Source organism: Phaenicophaeus curvirostris, chromosome Z (genome assembly GCF_032191515.1).
Source record: "Phaenicophaeus curvirostris isolate KB17595 chromosome Z, BPBGC_Pcur_1.0, whole genome shotgun sequence".
Lineage (NCBI taxonomy): Eukaryota > Metazoa > Chordata > Aves > Cuculiformes > Cuculidae > Phaenicophaeus > Phaenicophaeus curvirostris.
Window position 1 is genome coordinate 72,149,845 of NC_091431.1, and position 21,148 is coordinate 72,170,992.

Below are 21,148 nucleotides of genomic sequence, written 5' to 3' on the forward strand. Positions count from 1 at the left end.
ATGTTTCCTTAGCAATTAAGAATTTATAGAAATATTTCCATTGTTTTTAGAGTAGGAAAACAAAACAAAGCTTGTTTACAGTGCATGAAGCTAAATGCAAATTTGGCTCCAAGAGATGAAGGCTTATAACGTCTCCTAACCCTTACATTGTCCTTAACAAAGGACATTGGTTAAGAGTCATTCACAGTACAAACAGAAAGCTGCAACAAAGGGTTATGAATGCATTGACAAACTAATTTTTTTTTTTCTGTTTATTTTCTGCTACTTCCCAGGTTTATGACAGGCCACAAAAACATTCTGCTCTGCACTACGATACAGGCCTCCAGCAAGACTTCACCGGCGACACCTTAAAATCAAAGCACCAGCAGAAAAGTAGCACCCAGCATCATCTTGACTGGTCAGCAAGCTCCGATACTGGATCTGCTTCTCAAAGTTGCTTCATCAACACAGAACCCAGTCGAGAAACAGTTAGTGCCAACAAGGTCTCCTCTCCAGATCCAGGAGTTTCCTTCAGCAAATCCCAAGCAAAGAAGTCCTGTGCCAGCAGCACATGGGGGCAACTGTCTGCCAGTAGTAAAGAGCTTGCCATTTGCAGTGCAGTCTCGTCACCCAACAACATCAGCACAGCCGCACAGCCGAGCAGTGTCTCTGAGTGCAATGGGCTTTTGCCTCTTGGTGACCAAGAAGGAGGAATGCAGCTAGAGGGTCCTGATCAGCTTGCTGGGAGTACGAAGAAGAAGTCCAGCAAAAAGGATTTGATAAGTCAAACCATGCAAACTGCAGACATTGAGTGGGTGAAGAGTGCTCAGAAAGCATTTGACAGCAAATCACATGACAACATGGAAGGGAAAAAGGAGTCCTACTCGATGGACAGTGTGTTGGATATATCACCCTCAAAACAGAATCCCACCTCTGCTAGCAGTTGTGAAAGCGACACCAGTCATGTACGAATTACTATTCCAATAAAGTCACCGACAACAGATCCATCTGGCCACAAAAGGAAAAAAAGGCAATCCACAAAATCTTCCATAGAGAAAACTATCCAGGAGAAAAGCTTGCCTTCTGGACTTGCTATGAGCAGTGAAGTAGCAAATAGGACTGGCTCTCAGCCAGACGGGTGTAGAAAAGATCTTCGAGCCACAAAGCCAGGGAAACTTATTGAAAATGAGTGCCCCTTAGTAGCTATCGACAGTGGTGTGCTCACTGACAAAGCTTCCTCCAACAGTGCCACCAGACTCAGAAAACCTGTAGCTGTGACTCCCACTCTCCTACCCACTGATCTTCCTGCAGTTGGCAAAATATCTGAGGTCCAGCACCCCAAACACGCAGCTAAGCGGCGATGGACCTGCAGCAAACCTAAGTCTATTCTTCGGGAGACCTCCATGACAACATCTGAGAAGCTGATGGTGGAGCCCCCTTCAGCCTATCCTATCACACCATCCAGCCCTCTGTATACCAATACAGACAGTCTTACTGTGATTACACCTGTCAAGAAAAAAAGAGGACGACCAAAGAAACAGCCTTTGCTCACTGTTGAAACCATTCATGAGGGAACCTCCACTAGCCCAGTGAGTCCAATCAGTCGTGAATTTCCAGGAACAAAGAAAAGGAAGAGGAGACGGAATCTGGCCAAGCTGGCCCAGCTGGTCCCAGGAGAGGACAAGTCCATCAGTGAACTCAAGTTTCACAAAAAGGTCGGGAAGCTTGGGGTCTTGGATAAGAAGACCATCAAGACCATTAATAAAATGAAGACCCTCAAGAGGAAGAATATTCTAAATCAGATCTTGTCCTCCTGCTCCAGCAGCATAGCTCTGAAAACAAAAGTTCAGCCACCGTCTAATGCTGGGCCAACCACCATTGATGCCAGACTAGGGAAGCAGATCAATGTCAGCAAAAGGGGGACTATCTACATTGGTAAAAAACGAGGCAGAAAGCCAAGAGCAGAGCTGCAGCCTCAGCCAGAAGAACCTAAGACAGCCATCAAGCACTCAAGGCCTGTTTCCAGCCAGCCAGAAAACCCAGCAGTGCCTTCCAACCTGCAGTCACTTGTGGCATCGTCACCAGCAGCTATTCATTCGCTTTCGACACAGTTAGTGGGGATTAATGGCAACCTTAGCCCTGCAAGCACTGAAACCAATTTTTCAGAGTTAAAGACTATGCCAAATCTTCAACCTATCAGTGCTCTTCCTACAAAAACCCAGAAAGGAATGCACAGTGGAACTTGGAAGCTGTCCCCACCCAGGTTAATGGCTAATTCACCTTCCCACCTCTGTGAAATAGGTTCTCTGAAAGAGGTCACTCTGTCGCCAGTAAGTGAGTCTCACAGCGAGGAAACCATACCAAGTGACAGTGGGATAGGTACAGATAACAACAGCACTTCTGACCAAGCCGAGAAAAGCTCAGAATCCCGCCGGAGATACTCCTTTGATTTCTGCACCCTGGACAATCCAGAGGCTATCCCATCTGACACCAGCACAAAGAACAGGCATGGTCACCGGCAGAAGCATCTCATTGTGGATAACTTTCTCTCTCATGAGAGTATTAAAAAGCCAAAGCACAAGAGGAAAAGGAAAAGCCTGCAGAACAGAGATGACCTCCAGTTTCTGGCAGACCTTGAGGAACTCATCAGTAAGTTTCAAGTGTTCAGGATTTCACATAGAAGTTACACATTTTATCATGAAAATCCATATCCCAGCATCTTCAGGATTAATTTTGATCACTACTACCCTGTGCCATATATCCAGTACGACCCATTGCTCTATCTTCGTAGGACCTCTGACATGAAGTCTAAGAAGAAGCGTGGTAGACCTGCCAAAACCAATGACACCATGACAAAGGTGCCTTTTTTACAAGGGTTTGGTTACCCTATTCCCAGTGGGAGTTACTATGCACCCTATGGAATGCCTTACACTTCAATGCCTATGATGAATCTGGGTTACTATGGTCAGTATCCAGCTCCTTTGTACCTGTCTCACACGCTCGGAGCGGCTTCCCCATTTATGAGACCTACCGTGCCCCCGCCCCAGTTCCATGCAAGCTCCCATATGAAGATGTCCACCACTGCCAAGCATAAAGCAAAACATGGAGTGCACCTACAAACACCTGTGGGAATGGGCCTTGGAGACATACAGTCCTCTTTGGCTCCTCCAAAGGTTGGAGGAACAAGCCTTTCAAGTGGCCGACTTCACAAGAGGAAACACAAACATAAGCACAAGCATAAGGATGAGCGGATATTGGGGACACATGAAGATCTGAGTGGTCTCTTTGCTAGCAAGTCCGCTAGCTTCTCCAGCCATGCGATCAATGAAAGGCTAAGCAGCTCAGATAAAGACCTTTCCTTGCTCAATGAGAAAAGCAAGCATAAGGAGAAGCAGAAGCACCAGCATTGTGAAACCGGACACAAAGGCTCAAAGAGTAACTTTGAAGTGGATACACTGTCTACGTTATCACTTTCTGATGCCCAGCAGTGGACACAGAGTAAGGATAAAAGTGATTCAAGCAATGATCCCATTGACTCTTGCGCAAAGAGATATTCTGGTAATACTGAGAGTAATGGAAGGTCAGAGTCCTTGGACATGTTCGGTGAAATAAATTCCTCAAGTGAGAAGCGGGACAGTGATGCAAGTGGAAATAAAAGAAGAAGCTTTGAAGGGTTTGGAACTTACAGGGAAAAGGACATTCAGCCCTTCAGGACAAGTAGGAAAGATAGAAGTACTTATGATTCTTCAGTCTCTTCAGGTAAGCTCTCCTTTAACCTATTTTACCTAACTGCATTTAAATTTTAATGCTGAAGAAAGACGGACTTGACATTTACTGCAAATAGGTTAATGAGTTTCTGGCTTTTTGTAATCAGCTTCCACTCTCCATCCAAATGTTGGAGACATCAACAAGAAAGTCAGCCACAGATTAAGGCAAAACCTTTAAAAATATTTGAGTTCTTACACAGCATGTATATAAACATTTGTTCTGTCTTTGCTTATCTCTTGTTGTGCTTCCTCCAAAAAATCTCATCATTGCATTCTTCAGCAGCAATATAATGCCCGTTGGCAAGTAGGCATACCTCTTATTGGTGTTTAATGTCTTGAGGTGGTAGTCATTGCTCATCCTCTGGGAGAACAGCCACAATACTCAGCAGAGAGTCTCTTCACTGGCCCACAAAATATACAAAAGCAATTTCTTGATGGGATAGACCAAACACATGGGATGATGTGGAGCTGGGTCAGTGTCCTATTACTTGTGTGGTGTACTGCTGGTCCAGAGGGACCCATCATGGTGATAGCTGGGCTGAATGTATGGAGACCCAGGGTACAATCCTAATGTAAATCTGTCACTTGCAGTCAGCAGGTGTCATGTAAAGTAATTAGTCTAAGCATTGAGTGACTGTGGGAAGGGATTGGTGTCACAGAAACAATAAAGCCTAGCCAATTGACTCTGAAGAGTTTTAGGACTCATGACTTGGAAGTACAAGCTGGGTAGATGAGGAGGGAGGAAGTTCCTTTTGGCTGCTAAGTACATCTGTTCCTCTCTAGCAGAAGGGAAAAAAAAAAGGAATCTGAATCTCATCTAAGAGACTGAATTGTACTTTACAATAGGGAGCTGCTTTTGTGGTGACACAGAGGCAGGTGTTTTGCTGCAGTATAAATGTATTTATCTTGGGAGTCAGCCCAGAGGTCCTACAGAATCAGATATTTATCACGAAGCAGATTCCACTCTTGGTTTGGGAAAAGGATGGTCTTTACTGAAACAGCCAGTGGTGGATGAGAATCTGACATGCTAAATAAGAGCTTCAAAGAAACATAATCCATAGTCTCTAAAATGAAAAAAGCATCAGCTGAGGACACAGAGGGATGAGAGAATTTGTATAACCTGCCAATGTAGGGCTTTTAAGTTTTTTATTGACTTGTAATTGATTGAGATCCAAAGCCTGCTCAAGTTTAAGTCATCTAGATATTTCCATTTCTTTCACTGCGACTGAATCTGGAGTACAGCAATGAAAAGCAATTGAAAATGAGACGTTATCCCATGAAAACATTCCTACTCATTGTATTGCATTATATCATGTCAATTGTGACACCCAGAAATGAGACGCCCAGAAACACTGGAAAAGAGACTGAATTCAGTCACTGGTTTTATTAGGCTTACTACATGCCTGACAAAGAAGAAAATTGGCCTCCCCCAGAGGTTGCAGTAACTATTGTCCTAGCCGATAAGGGTTAAAAGTCTTCAAAATTATTAACAAGGCTGTTTCTCAGGGTATTTTTATTGGAAGTTACTGATTTCACAGTTTGATAACCATTGGATTTGTAGCCTTTTTGCTTTCTGAACAGATGTTTGCTAAACCTGTAGTTTCCTATTTAATATTTTTCACTTAGGCATAGCAAATTGTCAAGAGAAATTTCTCAGGACAACTGAACCCAAATGAATTTCTAAAGGAGGGGCATGATACCCACCAGGCTGACTTGGAAAAGGAACTGTAAATAAAAAGTCCTTTTTGTGTTATTTTCCCTTTGGTTTTTGTCCTTGACAATAAAAACATAAGATGTAGTGATAAAACTTGCATCAGGCGCTCCATAAGCTTTGCTGTTTAAACTTTTGAAACTGGTTCTCATTTAAACTAAAATCATTATTTTTATTTATTTTTATTTTTCATGATTGCAACTGCACATCATTCCCCATGACCTAATCCATCAAGCCACAGATTATGAGATGGTTTCTTCATTGTCAAGCTATTATTTAGATGGAAAAGTCATCAGCGGTTAGCTAAGCAGAGCCAGCTAAGCAGAGCCATACCTTGCACTACAAGGAAAAATACTAAAACTAAACAGCTCTGCCAAGAAAAGCCTGGAGCCAAGACTGCTCATTAAAGCCTAGAAACATCTGTCTGCTTATGACTGTCTAATATCTCAGTGCAGCTTTTTTTTTTTCCTCTCTGCCTTTGACCTTCACTGGGATTCCCAACAGAGGTCCATACTTGTGTCTAGGCATAGATATTAACTGGTTCACACCGAGGAGGGATTAAACTTTTCCATGATAACCTTGACCTGCTTTCTTCTAATTCACCTTGCATTTCCCTGAGGTGACCAAACAGTGATTGACTAATCATAAAAATAAAAGACAAAAGAAAAAAACAAAACACTGTGAGAACATATAGCTCTGTCCCAGGAGGCAGTTTCCATAGCCTGATTGTTCTTGCTATTTGGTATTTGTGTTTTTTCTCAATATAAATATAACACATAACAGGAATAAGAGGAAGCATCCTGAATATTCAGCTGAAATCTGAAAATAGATTTATATCACAGTTTCAGTGTTATCTTTACTGCATGGGCACTTTGGCATGCTCAGTAATGCCATTTACAGCCTCATGTATGTTGCTGCAGATGAAATACTGAGCAAAACCCACCCACACTCGGTAGAGATATCTCTGAAGAGAGTGATGAGAGAACCGTTTAGTGCTCCTTGGCATTCAGGCACTGCAGTTTGCTTCAGTGTAGTGTGGTGGTGCAGGCACCACTTTGCTTTTGTCATTTTTGTTATTATCATCTGTGTTGTAACAGCAGCAATTAGCCGCTTCTGTAAAGACCAGTGCTCCCTGGTGCTATGTAGTGGCCATGCATGTAGAAGACAGTCCTGCCATATAACATTAAAGTCTAAGTATTATTTTACAACTATGGGAAAATAGGATTTCAAGAGAAGAGTTATCGTCCTTACTTTCTGAACAAGTTGATTGCAGTCCTGGCTCAAGATTAATTAATAAAAACTGATTAAAACCTACTTTCCTCTTTGGCTAATGCAGATGACTAGTCCAGTGACATTAGTTTGACCTATAGGCAAAGATACAACAGGAAGAGTTTCAAATCCTGCTTTGCCACAGCCACATTGTCACTTGAGCACATCCTAAGCAGAGCTTTCAAGCTGTGTGCACCAATCATTGACTCAGTTGACTCCCTTCTTTCACTCCCCACAGTCAAAGGTGCATCTCATGCATTTGCAAAGCATTGTTGGTGCTCCTGTGGCACTCTGTGACCTGAGGCATTGTGCATATCTGGGTGGCTGATCCTTTCATCTGCTTCCCAGTAGTTACTAAAGCCACGAATGAGGGACCCAAGGAGAGGCCACAGATTGGTGCCACAGCTGGGCTGGGGACACTGAGAGCAGGGCTGCATTTTAAAGAAGTCCTCATAGCAGGCTCCACATCTCCACGTGGCTGCTTCCTTTTCTTTCGTAAGCCATACTGAAGAAGAGATTTCCATTGCTGATAAGCAGTCTCAATGTCATAGCTTATGCCTTGGAAAAGAGCAGGGACAGTTACCTCTTCCCTGTATCCTTAGGTGGGTGAATAAGAAAAAGCACATTTAGCATTTTAAGGTATATTGATAAGATGACAATTTATGTATACAGCCTGCCTGATTATGTCCCAGCTACAATCATTTGAGGCCAGGACTTAGCTGAGGTTAAAAGTCGCTGTATGCAGGACTGTATTTCCATTTTTCTTTATAGTGAGACTAATCAAGGTCTATGCTACTTTATGCTCACTGTATTTCTGCTTCTATTTTTTAAAGCTATGATTATACACAGATTGCCTTGCTTACTTATTGGACATCATGGCTTAAAAAACAGCTAATAAGTACATGGGTTTCATCAGATATAACACAGACACCCTGCACAGTAAATTTACAGGAATAGAAAGTTAATCATATGCAGCTATTAAGAAGGTAGTAATCATCAGTCTCCAAATGCTAGATAGTTAGCATGACAAACATGCTTTACAAATTAATGCTTAACTTACCTACAAGCCCCTCCATGCCTTCCTCCCTCAATGTCCAGCAGTGTTACAAGCTGAATTTCTTCTGATTCAAGCTTTCCTCCTCAGCTAGTCTGTATGGTGCTGGTTTAACTCTAATGGAATCAGTAGCAGCTTTAGATAGAGGATGAGCATCACACAGTGAGTGGTGTTTGTGTCTATGACTTTCTTGCTTAATGGAGAGAAAAGGGGCCATGCTGTGCATGCATTCATATATAAACCATGCTTATTGAATTCACAACTGTATATTGTATTTATTTAAAGCTATTTTCTAATGTCTTTATCTTAAAAGTGCCATCGTTCCTTTTAAAAAGCCTTACATTGGGTGATTAAACCTTCCAAAGGAAGAGTAGGAGCAATACTGGAGGAAGGGAGGAGAAGTGACAACAAAGTTAATGAACAGCATTCATTTGATGTCAGTACAAACACACATATAAGTAAACATGATCTGCTGAGAAGTGCCATTTATCCAGATGAGAGTTCTTCCCTGAAAAAACTCCCCTCCGTGGCTTAGTTTCCTGCCAGAATGGTCCATTGCCACACAGCACTGAATAAATCCCTGGTTCGTCCTCTCTCAGAAGTCAAATACATTACTGTGATTTAAAACAGGACTCACTATAAGCAAAACCAAACATGTTAGAATATTGGCAAATCCACCATGAATTTTGTTTTGGTTTGAGGGGAGTGTTGTTTAGTTGTTTTTTTCTAAAGAAACAGCATATGTAGTTCTGGACTATGACCATAAAGCCTTTAGTCAGCCACAAGTTTTACACCAAGGCTGGATTTGTGTTTTGGTAGTGGGTAAGCATATTTGTTCTTCTGAATGTATACTGAAAATGCAGGAAAATAAGGTTTGCTGACAGCCTTATTAATCATTTTTTTCTGATTTCAGTATAATAGTACTTAATACACACACACATAGATAGATAGATAGATAGATAGATAGATAGATAGATAGATAGATAGATAGATAGATAGGTAGGTAGGTAGGTAGGTAGGTAGATAGATATTTACAGCTCCAGAATCACAGAGTTGATTCATTGTTCATTCTTTCAGTAACAGGGTACAGTAACAGTCGTCCAACTCTATATTCAATGAACATTTTCTTATCTGACCAGCTTAGAGATAAAATGACTGTCTGTATTGACTGGGTGTTGGCTACATACTTGCAGATGCACCTTTGCATACAAGGGAGGAGAAATGACAATGAGGCAATAAATGAAGTTCATTAGATATCAATTCAAATACTCGTATAAGTCAACTTGAATTCTTCGTTAGTGGCATTTCACTCAACAGGACCTAGATGTCATATGGTATTGTGTGTGCAGATGCAGGCACAGGCTGATGTGTGGTCCAGGGATTGGAGACCAATCCTCCTTCTCATAGTTTTCTCATGTGAATGCAGAAAAGTGTCTAAATTTCAGTAAGCCTCAATATTTGTCTGGGAATTTTGCCATTCCCCTGTGTCCCGTGATGAGGGACAGGCACTGTACAGTTATGGTGTGAGTGTTTGTACCATCTGGCCCATAAAAGTTAGCACCAGAGCTTTACAAAATACCATTATTTGTAAATACAATTAATTTAATCAAAACAGCTGTTTAGGCCTCTCCATGCTGATGAGTACAACCAAAACTACTGTAATGACCTCCAAAATCAGCATTTGGCCCCCTTAAAATAAACGTCCTTGTTGTTGTTTTCCACTAAGTATTCCACCACTCTTGGGAAGAGGAGGCCAAGCTAGCATGACTGCTAGTCCATTCTGCCCACAGCATTTTCTAGAGGAATGGATGGTTAAGGGAAAACAAAAATGACGGGGAAAGCAAGTTAAAGCTTTCCTTGAAAGTGTTTTGACCAAGGCATTTGAAATACAGTGGCTTTTGTTGCTTTAATGCTACCACTTACCTCCTGTGTTATTTCCAGTGTTAGCACTGACCAAGGATAGAAGAAACAAGAAGGAAGCTGTAATAGGAGAGGGAGCTAGAGTATTTACCACCCAACCGATCTTGTACTTCCCTTCGTAATGATTGTATGTTTATTGTGCTGCCTGAGGCTCAATACAAAGTCTCTTGGACCAGTGATGAATTAATCAAATTAAATGCTGCGACCCTTTTTCTGTTTGGGAGTGTTACAAGCCTCCCGGCACCCTGCCTAATTTCTGCCTCTTACTTTGCTCTCTGTCCAACAGTCAAGCAGTTCTTCCTTCACAACTTGGCGGCTCTGAGCTATTTATCTTCACTCTCTCTGGCCAATACCAGAATGTCTTGTTTGAAGTTTTTATTTAGACCACTGCTGGTTTATGGAGTTCTGCAGATTGCACATTGGGTGTGCAGCAGCTTTGCATCAGAGGCAATTGGCTTCTCCTGGGCTCTTGGCTTTAAAAGGCAGTAAAGAATCATGGCCAGATTCTCATCTTCACCTGGTGTAAATCAAGTGTCTTCACATTAAAATCAGTGAGGTTGACTTCTGGAGTGAAGTTTTTGTTAAGTCGAAAAGAGATTGTGGGGCTGGGAAGTCCCATCCATGGCTTTAGTGAGAGTGCACCAGAAACAGAATCCTTGCATCTTTGCTTTACCTGTTGGGTGCTGAATGCAGTCTTGGTTCAGCATTTGTAGAGATTTCTTTAGCTTGGAGGAAGAGGGGTGGATGAAGATTTTGACAGTGCAAGCTTGGATACTTGTGTAAGTGGCAGTTTAAGAAGAGTGTGTGCTATAGCTCTGGACTATACACAATATAATTTCTTGCTCAAAACATTGATAATCTAGATACAAGGCAAGAGATCTGCTCACATGCATGGAAGAAAAAAAATAAAGCAATGGCTGTATTAATCAATATTAACCTGCTTGTCACTGAGACTCAGAGTTGGGAATACGAAGAGCTGAGCTCAAGATATCTGCCAGTGAGATTGTAAAGCACTCAGGGCAACCTGTGTCCCATCCTACCCAACTGCAAAAGTGAGTGTCGAGGTCTGTGACCTGCAGAGTATGATCTGAGGCAGCCTGTCCATTTCCACTGCCTACCAACAGGTTTATATTCATGTACTCAAGCAAAAGAAAGCTGACAGAGCATAATCCCAGCTGCCTTAGTCTGCCTGATTGCAATAATGATGCTGAACAACAAAAGGAATAAGAATGCCCTGTTTCAAGGTTTCATGAAGAAGGAAGTCAGAGTAATTCCCCTATAGATCAAGGGCTGAAGGGAGGGGTGGGAAAGGCAAGCTTTGAATGTCTACAGAGGAGTTTTAACACAACCTCAAAGATTTGAAAAGACCCAAGGACTCATAATAGGAATCATTAGTGATGAAGCTGGGCATGGATCCCCATAGGTGCTTGCAGCAGGACTGAGTCTGGCCAAGCTTTCACATGGGGCGGTGCTGATTTCAGGAGGCTCTGGGGGTACATGCAGTGCAGAGTTAACTGTCAAGCAAGGGCAGGACTAGATGGCTCAGAGGGATTTGCTAATGAGCTATCAAGCTGTGGGTCAGTGGCTGAAATTTAATCTGCAAGTACAGTGACAGAAAATCAAATCAAAGTACTGACATCAGAGTGATGCTGGAGCAGCAGGAAGAACGTTTCTGGTACTTTATGCAGCACACACAGGCAGCATAAATAAACCACAAGCAAACTGTGCGAAACTTGTCTGATTGATCCCATTTGCAAGATATAGCTCAGCCTGCTTATATTATACCTATCAGTATCTCACTTCTCTTAGGGCATTTTTTTTTGTGTGTGTGACATCAACATATCTCATCACAGAATCTGTCCCAAACCCAGCGTTATATAGCACTAGAAGGAGAGTCGTGGAGACATCTCGCAGAGGTTGCTCAGCAGTGTCATGTAATGTGAATCAGCAATGTACCACAAAACACAGCAGTGTGCTGTTCTGGTGATGGCAGATTTTGCTGTTAGGTCCTATATTTAGGCCAGTAGTGACAGTTTTCCTATTCCCATGCTCCAGAGATGACTTGATGGTTTCTCTATATCTTTCTCAGAGCTGGGGAGAGCTCTCATTACTAAGGCTATAAACCCAGCTTTTGTGGTTTTCACGGTCTCCAGAGGGAAGGTTGGTGACAAAAGGGCACTCGATACCCTCGGCAGTGATAGTGGCACTAAGCATGGGGGTCAGCATGTTTGGACAGGTGTGCTTGTGCCAATGGTCCTCATCCCACTGACATGTATACTTTAATTTTCACTGATTTTTAGGAGGAACTCAGTGGTCCTTCCTCTGCCTCCAGTGCAGGCAAGGAAGGGAGCAATACTCAGCATTGTTTCCTGTGCCAGCTACAATTAGCTGGCATAAAGAACGCTTAAGTGAGTTGACACAGCCTTTGAGCTGCTTGGTCTGCTTTAAAAATAAAAAAAAAAAATAAATCCCTGAACTACTCCAAGTTCTCTTTGCTGCTTGAAGTTTAGTCTAAACCAGAAAACCTTGGACTTATCCCACAACTGGGACGTGGTCAGTTGCAGAATTGTCAGTCATTCTGATATTTACTTGTTTTCGATTTTGAAAGAAAACAAAAACAACAGCCCTGAGAGAGCAAGAAGTTTAAATAATGGTTAAACTCCAGATTCATACATATTTCCTGTTTTGCTTCTTAACAAAACCTCAAAACCACTTAGAACAAGTTTCCCACCTCAGCTGAGGGTGGAGTTGTCTATGCCCCACACGTGGCCTCCAGAAGTGCACCCAAGGACAATGGCACATCTCCTTTGGCATCGTGGTGCCAAATTTATGACTAGCAGGACAGTTAATACGTGCGCCTGTGCATGACTGCCCAAGAGAGCTTCTGAATGAGCCAAGTACATTGGAAAACTTTAACTTTTCTATTTCCAGCAGAACAGACTGAACGGTAGAGATGTGGCAGACAGAAAGTGGAGGCATTTGATGAAGGGAGGCTTTTCCAAGATGCTAGGCAGATACTGGCTGTTTTCAGTATACTGGGTGATCTGTCGTAATTTCATTTATTTGATCTTGTGAGACAGTATCTCCGTAAATAAAAAGAGCAGAGAAATCTGTTGCACGAAAGTTAATGGTTTTTGCCTGATCTCCTCTTAAATGAATACATTGCAATCTGAAGCAATGCTTGCGTTCTGCACACCCAGCATTTTTGGCTCCTACAGTGCATCATGGCATTACTTTAGGCAGTAAGGAAGATCTTATTCGTGATATAGTGTGGTGTGGTAGATAGCAGAGATGTTAGATGCCTGGGAACTATGGATGGAAGTATGGCATTTGGGTGTGTAATTCTAAGAAGCAATAAGCCACGTTTTAACATTTCCTCCCACACTAGAAGCATACCCATTAGAAGTTTAGCCAAGTCAGTTGTACAAGTTCGTGCATAAAAGGACAGATTGCTAAAATGCTAATAGGAGCCACTCATGTTAAGGAGTGGGGTAGAGCAGGATGTGTTAACCCACATTCTTTTTCTCTATTGTTAATCTGAAGAGAGTCTTGGTGAGATCAAACAAAAACGCAAAACCCTAGCAGGTAAAAAAATATAATAAATCAGCCTCAAGCCCAAGACTTCTGAGTCTTTTTCTCAACTCTGTTTCGGAGATACTGCATAGTCTGAAGAAATAAGTGCATGTGATTTAGGCTGCCCATGAGTCAACTTAAGTCTCCGTGAGAACAAACTAGATGTGTCTAAGTCCCAGAGAATGACTCAGTCCATTTAATCTGAAGAAGAACCTACATTGGAAGGTTGAAATTAAGAGTAACTTAAACACATAAGCATGTGTTTTCACATGTGTTCAGTGACTGACAGCTCCTGGCAGTCCATCATGATTCACAAGTGCGTGAGGAGCTGCTAAAGTTTCCCCAGGTATTGAAAAGGTCCCATTCCGTTAAGTCACATTCTGACCAAATCCACCGGTTTTAGGCAATGTTGAGCTAGCATGAAACACCTCAGGAAGAGACATTTGGGGCATGTTTATACTGGTTTTGTGGGCCAAACCAGAAGAAGAGCCTGTGTCTCTGGACTGCTTGTTACAGGCTGGCTTGTGTTCACACAGCTGAGAGCTGGGAGTTTCTGAAGTAGACAGATGGATCCACACTGCAGAGCCCTTGATCCTGATCTCCACTGGGCAACATCTCCCTATAGCCCTGGAGTACACTTATAATTATTTATGAGTATTTTTCCCAATACAGATGTCAAAATAGGGGCTTTTCTGCAGCCATCTGCTTCCTGTGTGCTCTGGTAAGTAAAGTGTCAGGAAGGATACTGCATTTTGAGGGCTTCAGACTACCATGGCAATATCGCGTCAGGTAAAGAGCCAGAGTTGTGTGGTACATGCCCAGAGTATGCCTGGAGCAAAGCCTGGAACAGACTGTCATCTTGGCCATGCCCAGTTTTCCTCTTGGACAGAACAAATGGCTCCCTGATAAGTGCAGAGTGTGGAGGACCTGGATACCAGGATGCAGGGGAGGGGCAAGTCAGTCTGGCAGTGTGAAAACACCTCGGAATTCCTAAGTGCCAGCTAAGCCTGGGGCATGAGGGAATGCCTGTTCCCTGGCCTAACTCAATGCATGCCATTTATCTGATAGAGAGCTCTAAACCAGAAAATTTACAAACAAAAGACCTCCTCTTCCACTGGGCTGAAACTCTCTGTCTTCTGCATCTTGCACTTCTGGTTTTTTGAGCAGATGAGCTTCCACTCCAGCCTCACCTGTAGCCTGGTATAGTCCAGACAAGTGGAAATGCTGAAGTCAGACGCCCTCCAGCTGGACAGCCTAGATTTCCAGTTTTCTAGTTTTTCTGGATAAGTGCTCAAACTATTAATATCTTGTGCTTTCTCCTCCCACTTATCCACAATACAAGTGCTTGCCCTTCAGAGGGAAATTTGCAATTTGAGTGCCGTGTAAGCAAGATTGCACACTGCTGAGCCTTGAATCAAGCACCTATCCAGTCACACTCCTGAGAATAATATTTCCTAGTGCCTACGCCGGAGTAGCTGTATGCAACTACACTAAATCATCCCATGAAGGGCTCACAGCTCACCGTTCAGATAATGGAGAAACGTGCAAACATCACTTGGGTGCTACTTCAGAGGCATCTGTCTCTGCATTACTTGTCTAGTTTGCGTAGGCACCTGCTTTAAGTGATCTGAATCATTCTGCTGGAGCCAAGCACCTAATTTTTTGAGATGTTGCAACAAATAAATTGAGTGCCTAAAGCAGGCAGTCTCAATTTAGCCTTCAGGTTCTCCATGTTTACCGACAGATAAGATAATATAATAGTCCTTGCCCAACTCAAATAGCTGTTGCACGATTTTAATTAATTCATACTGGCAAGGCTTTGAAACATTGGGAATGAAAAGACATCTGTAAATGAAGCATACTATTATGACTTGATGGCACTTTCTAGTTCACTTTCACACCATACCTGATAAGAGAACAGGGCAACTACATCTTCTGATTAATAGTGAATCATGAAGAAATCTATCCACTTAAAATGTGGATAGTACTAATATATTTGCCTTAGTTAAAAAGTTCCAGGGGAGAGACATTGCTTTGTATTCCAAAAATGCTAGCCAAAGTTCTGCCAGCTCCTTCTCTTGTTTTTTTCCTGTTTCTCAGTATTATCCCATCTATACAGTGTTTGTCAGTCACCCAGTGCTTAGTGTTTAAGCAAGATGTGCCGGAAGATAGCTGGAGTTGTGAGAATCCTACTAAGATTTGCAAAAGACCTAATCAGTTGCCAGTGACAGTGTTGGACACTGCAGGTTCTCATCCTGAGCACTGTAGTCCCCCAGATAGCTTTTGGTCTTCCATTTCTCTAGTATGATTTGTGTTAATTATTTCCACATAGTTTCAATAGTGATCAAGGCACTGAAGAGAAGTTGGTGTCCCTGAAGTCCTTCTTGTGCTTAGCATCACATTAGCACACAAAACTCCTTGGACTAAGTCCCTTGGCAGGTCACACTGTTTCATCAAATTACAAAATAGCTCATTAGGTTCCTAGTCAGGTTTAATTTTCTCTATATGTGAATTCTTAATGAAGAATGCTGTAAACTCCCTAACTAAGCACTTTGCCTTCACTGCTGTGTGAAACACAGGCAAATGTAACAGGGTAAACACAGGAGAGAGGGGGAGCATCTGCCACTAAACAGCGTAAGTTTGGGTGGTGACACTGAACACCCAAGCCCATTCAGCAAGTCACCAGGAAGAGATGGCCTCAGGAGCAGGTGGCTGGATGGCCGAGTAGATCATAGAATCATAGAATCACCAGGTTGGAAAAGACCCACCGGATCATCGAGTCCAACCATTCCTATAAAGCACTAAACCATATCCCTCAGCACCTTGTCCACCTGTCCTTTAAACACCTCCAGGGAAGGTGACTCAACCACCTCCGTGGGCAGCCTCTGCCAGTGTCCAATGACCCTTTCTGTGAAATTTTTTTTCCTAATTTTCAGCCTAAACGTCCCGTGGCGGAGCTTGAGGCCATTCCCTCCACAGCCCTCATGGACTGTCCCGGTAATGTTCAGCCCACTAAATTGGATTGAAAGAATGATCTTTTTGTATTGACCTCTGCCACAGAAGAACATGAGTTTTTCCAACCTCTTACTGAAACTAGAAAATGTCATCCCTTCTGTTATTATCATCCTTATGTCTTATGCCCTCATCAAAGACGTATGTTTGTCATTAGGGATAATTCTTAATTGAGAGCAAAAGAGATGCCTGTAAGACCAGGTAAAATTTTGCTGACATAAACTATCCAGTGGTCAATGAAGTCTCACTGGCCACTTTGAGTCAAGTTCAGACAGAATGTCACACGTCTGTCTCTCTTGGTGAGAGTTGACAAGCCAGTGGAGTTTGGGCTCTTTTTGCACATGCTAGCAGGTATGAAGTTTTGTACCTAATTTACACAAAGTGCTTTTCAGCAGTAAATCTCAGACTGGTTTTACGAGAGAGGTCAGTATCTTTACTCTCATTTCACGGGTGGGTAAACCAACGTGCAGGTCTAATGCCAAAAGGTTGGTGTCAGAGCAAGAAACAGCTAATTGCAACAGACTTAAATGCATCATTCTGTGTGTCAGAAATTCTTATTGCAGCATCAACCACAAAGCTATGCAGAGATACCAAAGACAGAAATAGAGCAGTACTGACCTCTTCTCTACTGATAAGGATGTGCTCTCCAGAGATTTCTTTTTTTCCTCAGAACTGATTAATGACTTAAAGAAGAGCAGGTGCCATTTCTCCACCTGGGTGACTATGCCCAGAGGCAATGGAAGACGTTTTTAGGATATACTTTCCCTTCTATTTACATAGAAGCTAGCAGCAGTGCTTATTTTAACACAATTGCCAAACAACTTTATTTTTAGATCTTGTCAGCATAGTATTACTTTGTAATTCTTGCTTTGTTTAAAACAAGTAATGACATTTCAATGGGAACATGAAAATCACTGAAAGAATTATTGCTGCATTACAAATATGTATTGATAGCCTAAGAAACCATTGATCTTCTCTTTCCCATAACGAGAAATGCTCCAAATCTGTAGAATATCCCTAACATTTTACTTTAAAAGACAAAATCACAAGTTGGTTTACCTTTCAGTAAGAACTTTATAGATTTTCCATCTCCTCAGGTGTTCCTTAGGGAGTCTTATTTCATCCAAATGATATTGTTCTCCTGACGACTATCACTTTTCTATACGGAGATTTGCCAGTGGGGCATAATCTTGGTTTAAACTGTCCTAGGAAAGTAATACAAAATTGAACAGGAAAGGAAAAAAAAAAGAAAAGAAAGAAAGAATAAAATAAAAGGAGGAGGAAGATGCAGTTTGTGAAATTTACACTAATAAGAAAAATCTAGTCACTGTGAAGACAGCCACATGTACTTCTATAACCATGTGTCATGTTGATGTACTGCACTTCCATGTTTTATTCCATTATCACATTTTGGAATAACGTAATACTTGCTGTACTACATCTTCTACATCCAGTATGCCACCCAAAGAATACAAGAGAGAGGACACGTAGAAGAAGAAAATGGCATGATGTGTCTCTGGAAGGCATCTTTTCCTCCTTCCCCTGATTAACAAATTGGCTTTTGACCTTATGAATCACTTTATATATTCCTTCTATTTCTCTCCCGGAGTAATAGTAAATACTCTTACTACCTACACTTTGGAAACTCATGGGGTGTTTTTGTCTTCATAATACTTTCTATAAATCCTGCTACAGGAAGCAAAAGTTGAAATGTGACCAGTCTATTAGGAACAAAATATTAAAGATAAGAGCCCTTGTGGAAACCAGCTCCAGAGTAATAGCAATGATTCACAAAATATGAGGCTCAGTGGAGAGAAACTATGGGCAGGGCTGAGATTTCAATAAGGATACATCCTGATTTATGCTAGGTAGGACCTGGAAAAAAATCTCTTTACACTGCCTGAATGCTTTCTGCCCTGGGTAATGTCTAAGGAGATGAAGTTTACAAAGAAAATTCATTTATCCATTAATGGACAGTACCTTTAAGAAGGACAGTGAGACCTGTGCAGCGATGTGCTGATATTTAGGTGCATTTTAGGGATTTGAAGACTGTGAGTAGCATCACAGCAGGTACTTGGAATTGCCTTAAATGTGGTTTATTGTTACCTAAATTTTACTTGTTTCAACTAGAATTATAAAAGATCATTTAAAGGCAAGTTTAAAGACATATATTTTTGAACTGACTGGCAATAAACCCTGAAGGACCATCTTGCAATGTGTAACCTCTAAGTGCTTTTTTTCAGCAATGAATGATATTTTTCAGGGCACAGAATATCATTGTTTCATCCTCTATGGTTTCATGTACTCTTTTCTTTTTTTTTGATCATATATTTATTTTTAAATTTAATTTGCCGTCTTAGTATAGGCCTTGGGTGTCTAGAAGTCATGCCAATAAAAAAGATTCCTCTTCAGGAAACAATATTTGATTTTAAACCATAACATCTGCCCAAATTTTGAATAATTTCCTGAGGCTCTATCATGAACGTATTTGTGAATCTCCTACTATTAAGGGGGTTATGAGAGTTTAGGAGGCCAGAAGAATTCACGTTGGACAATTCTGTGATGGCAAAATTGTCACAGTAATTATAAAGATCTTCATCTTCTTAAATTTCATCACTTAATATTTAAGTAGATCAAGACCCCATTCCCTTTGCTATACCACAAAGGATACTGTCCTTGAACATACAGATTAATAGCTCACCATCTACTCAGCTTGATATTCAGTAATCAGTTGATTTTGTCACTGGAACTACACTACTCACTTTCAGTGTGCATTTATTCACAAAAGCACTTCCTAGTTTCTATGGAACTAGTGAATCTGTTGCGTTTAAAAGGGGAAGAAACCAGAGATATTGTATTTAACAGCATATTTTTTCGTGAGTTTTTTTTCACGTCCTAAAAATAATGTGCACGCACAGAGCTTTACACAATCTAATAAATGACCAGTTGACACTGTGCCTCTAATTGTGCTCAACTGGGAGCAAAGAAGCCGTCTGTTAGCCAAAGCTGATTAACAGTACTGGTTGATGAATTTTCTGTTTTAAAACAAGGAGCTAAGAGGGAGCCACAACAGCTCTGAACTTTTGTAAGGACTGCTTCTGCTTTAGGAGAATTTTGATTTTTCCTGCTGATGATGTCTAATCTTCAGGAACGTACCTCATCATCCAACCCACATGCTGTTGGCAAAATAATAAACCTACACAGAATGCACTGTTAGATTTCTTTTTTTTTTTTTAACTTCTTCCTTTCAGAGGTATAAATCACAGCTTTTTGCTTTTCAAAATTAAAGTATAGGCTTTACAGTGGATATTTGGCACCATTTCTTCTGGCCAAATGTTCCATGCTGCTTCCAAAGAAACTGTGGACACTGGGTTGGCTATAGTTTGTCTTTGAACTCATCTGAAAAACCTCAGTCTTTATAGGCCTCCAAGAAAAAAAATATACATAGTTTATTTATTAAGTTGAAGTTTAACAGTTTTGTGTGCAGAATAGCTGATGGGTAATTCTATTTGGGTTTTTCAGTTGTTTCATTTCTCTGCCGCTCTTTACTTCTTCCATTTTACATGAATGGCATAGTCCTGACATATAGGTGAAAAAAACCTGTACATTTCTGTTTATCTTACATGGACTGAAAAGGATCCTGCATAGACAGTAGTCCTTTGCTGGCTGGTTGCAAGAGTAAGTTTCAAATAAACCATAATCAGATATTATTGAGTAAATCTACTTACCATCATATTTCCACAAGTGTTCTGAGCTCCATGTTTGCCTTTATGTCCTTGCAAGATATTAGACAGGTAGTGCCATGGTTGTAGCTTTTGCTGCTGTCTATAGTGCATTTCTAAATAGTGTAGAAGTATGAATGTACTCTCTCCTTGAAGCACTTGCTGGTTTTATCAGTCAAATTTAATGTAAAGTTTTGATCAGCTGAAGGTTCAGTAAGGAATAAATGGAATTTATTGGTACATAAAACATTGCAGGTCTTGTGTCAATCATTGACTTCTTGGCCCACTAGCATCCTTATACTGCTTTCTTCTACAATGCTTCCTTTCTGTTGGTGTGATGCCATCTTTAGTACTCTAACAAAGGGCTGTGTAAGCTTGGAATGCAGAACAAATGGTTTTGGGCAGCTTTCAATCAGTTTGCCAAGTTCAGGAATGGAAAAGATCCTGACCACTTGTGGTTACTGTAGTTTGAATGATTTTTTCAAAGGAAGAGTAAGTGTGCTGGGTCCAATGACTTCCTGTCTTCTGGCACCCTATCGCATGTCTTCCTTAATATACCATACTGTTTCTCAAGTTTGCTTTTGTTTCACTCTCATAATTGGCTTTGTATATCCACTGACTGATCTGATTTTCCTATCAAGACAGGGCTGTTCACTCCAGATTTTCACTAGTGTTAACTGAGAGGAAAATTTGGTCCGTATGCTCTGTAATAAGATATATCATCACTGTCAATATTTTTCTTCTTCCCATCACTCCCCTGCCATATGGCAACTTCACAGGAAAGAACTGAACTGCATATGTTCTAAGTGGGACTTCTTCATTCCCTGCAAAATCATGATTGGTTTTAATACCATTCAGATTTAAAAATGGAGGAAGTCCTTAATCCTTTGTCATTGGATTTTTATCTAAATTTAGCTCGTAAAAAGTTATCAGCCTGTAGAAACTAGTCATTTGAGCTCCTCCTGTAATCATTAGAGGGAGGAAGCAAATTTGAGAGGGTGGTTCATTGTATCCTATGGTAAGAGTTGGAGGAAATATTATTTTTGCATACATGAGTTCAGATCGCTTCAATATCCACTGTCTTAATGGTGTTGAATTGATGAACTGAGCTGCAGACCCAAAGGCAATGTCTGTGCTGGTG

General features: G+C 41.3%; 1 protein-coding gene across 3 annotated transcripts in view; it reads left to right on the forward strand.

Annotated features, from left to right (window-relative positions):
* The window catches only part of SETBP1 (SET binding protein 1), a 262,079-nt gene that overhangs the window by 183,166 nt on the left and 57,765 nt on the right, over positions 1-21,148 (forward strand). For all 3 annotated transcript variants that reach the window (XM_069880365.1, XM_069880366.1, XM_069880364.1), the window contains one exon: positions 273-3,738. In XM_069880365.1, the coding sequence (XP_069736466.1) occupies positions 273-3,738 (3,466 nt within the window). The remainder of the gene's footprint in view (positions 1-272; positions 3,739-21,148) is intronic.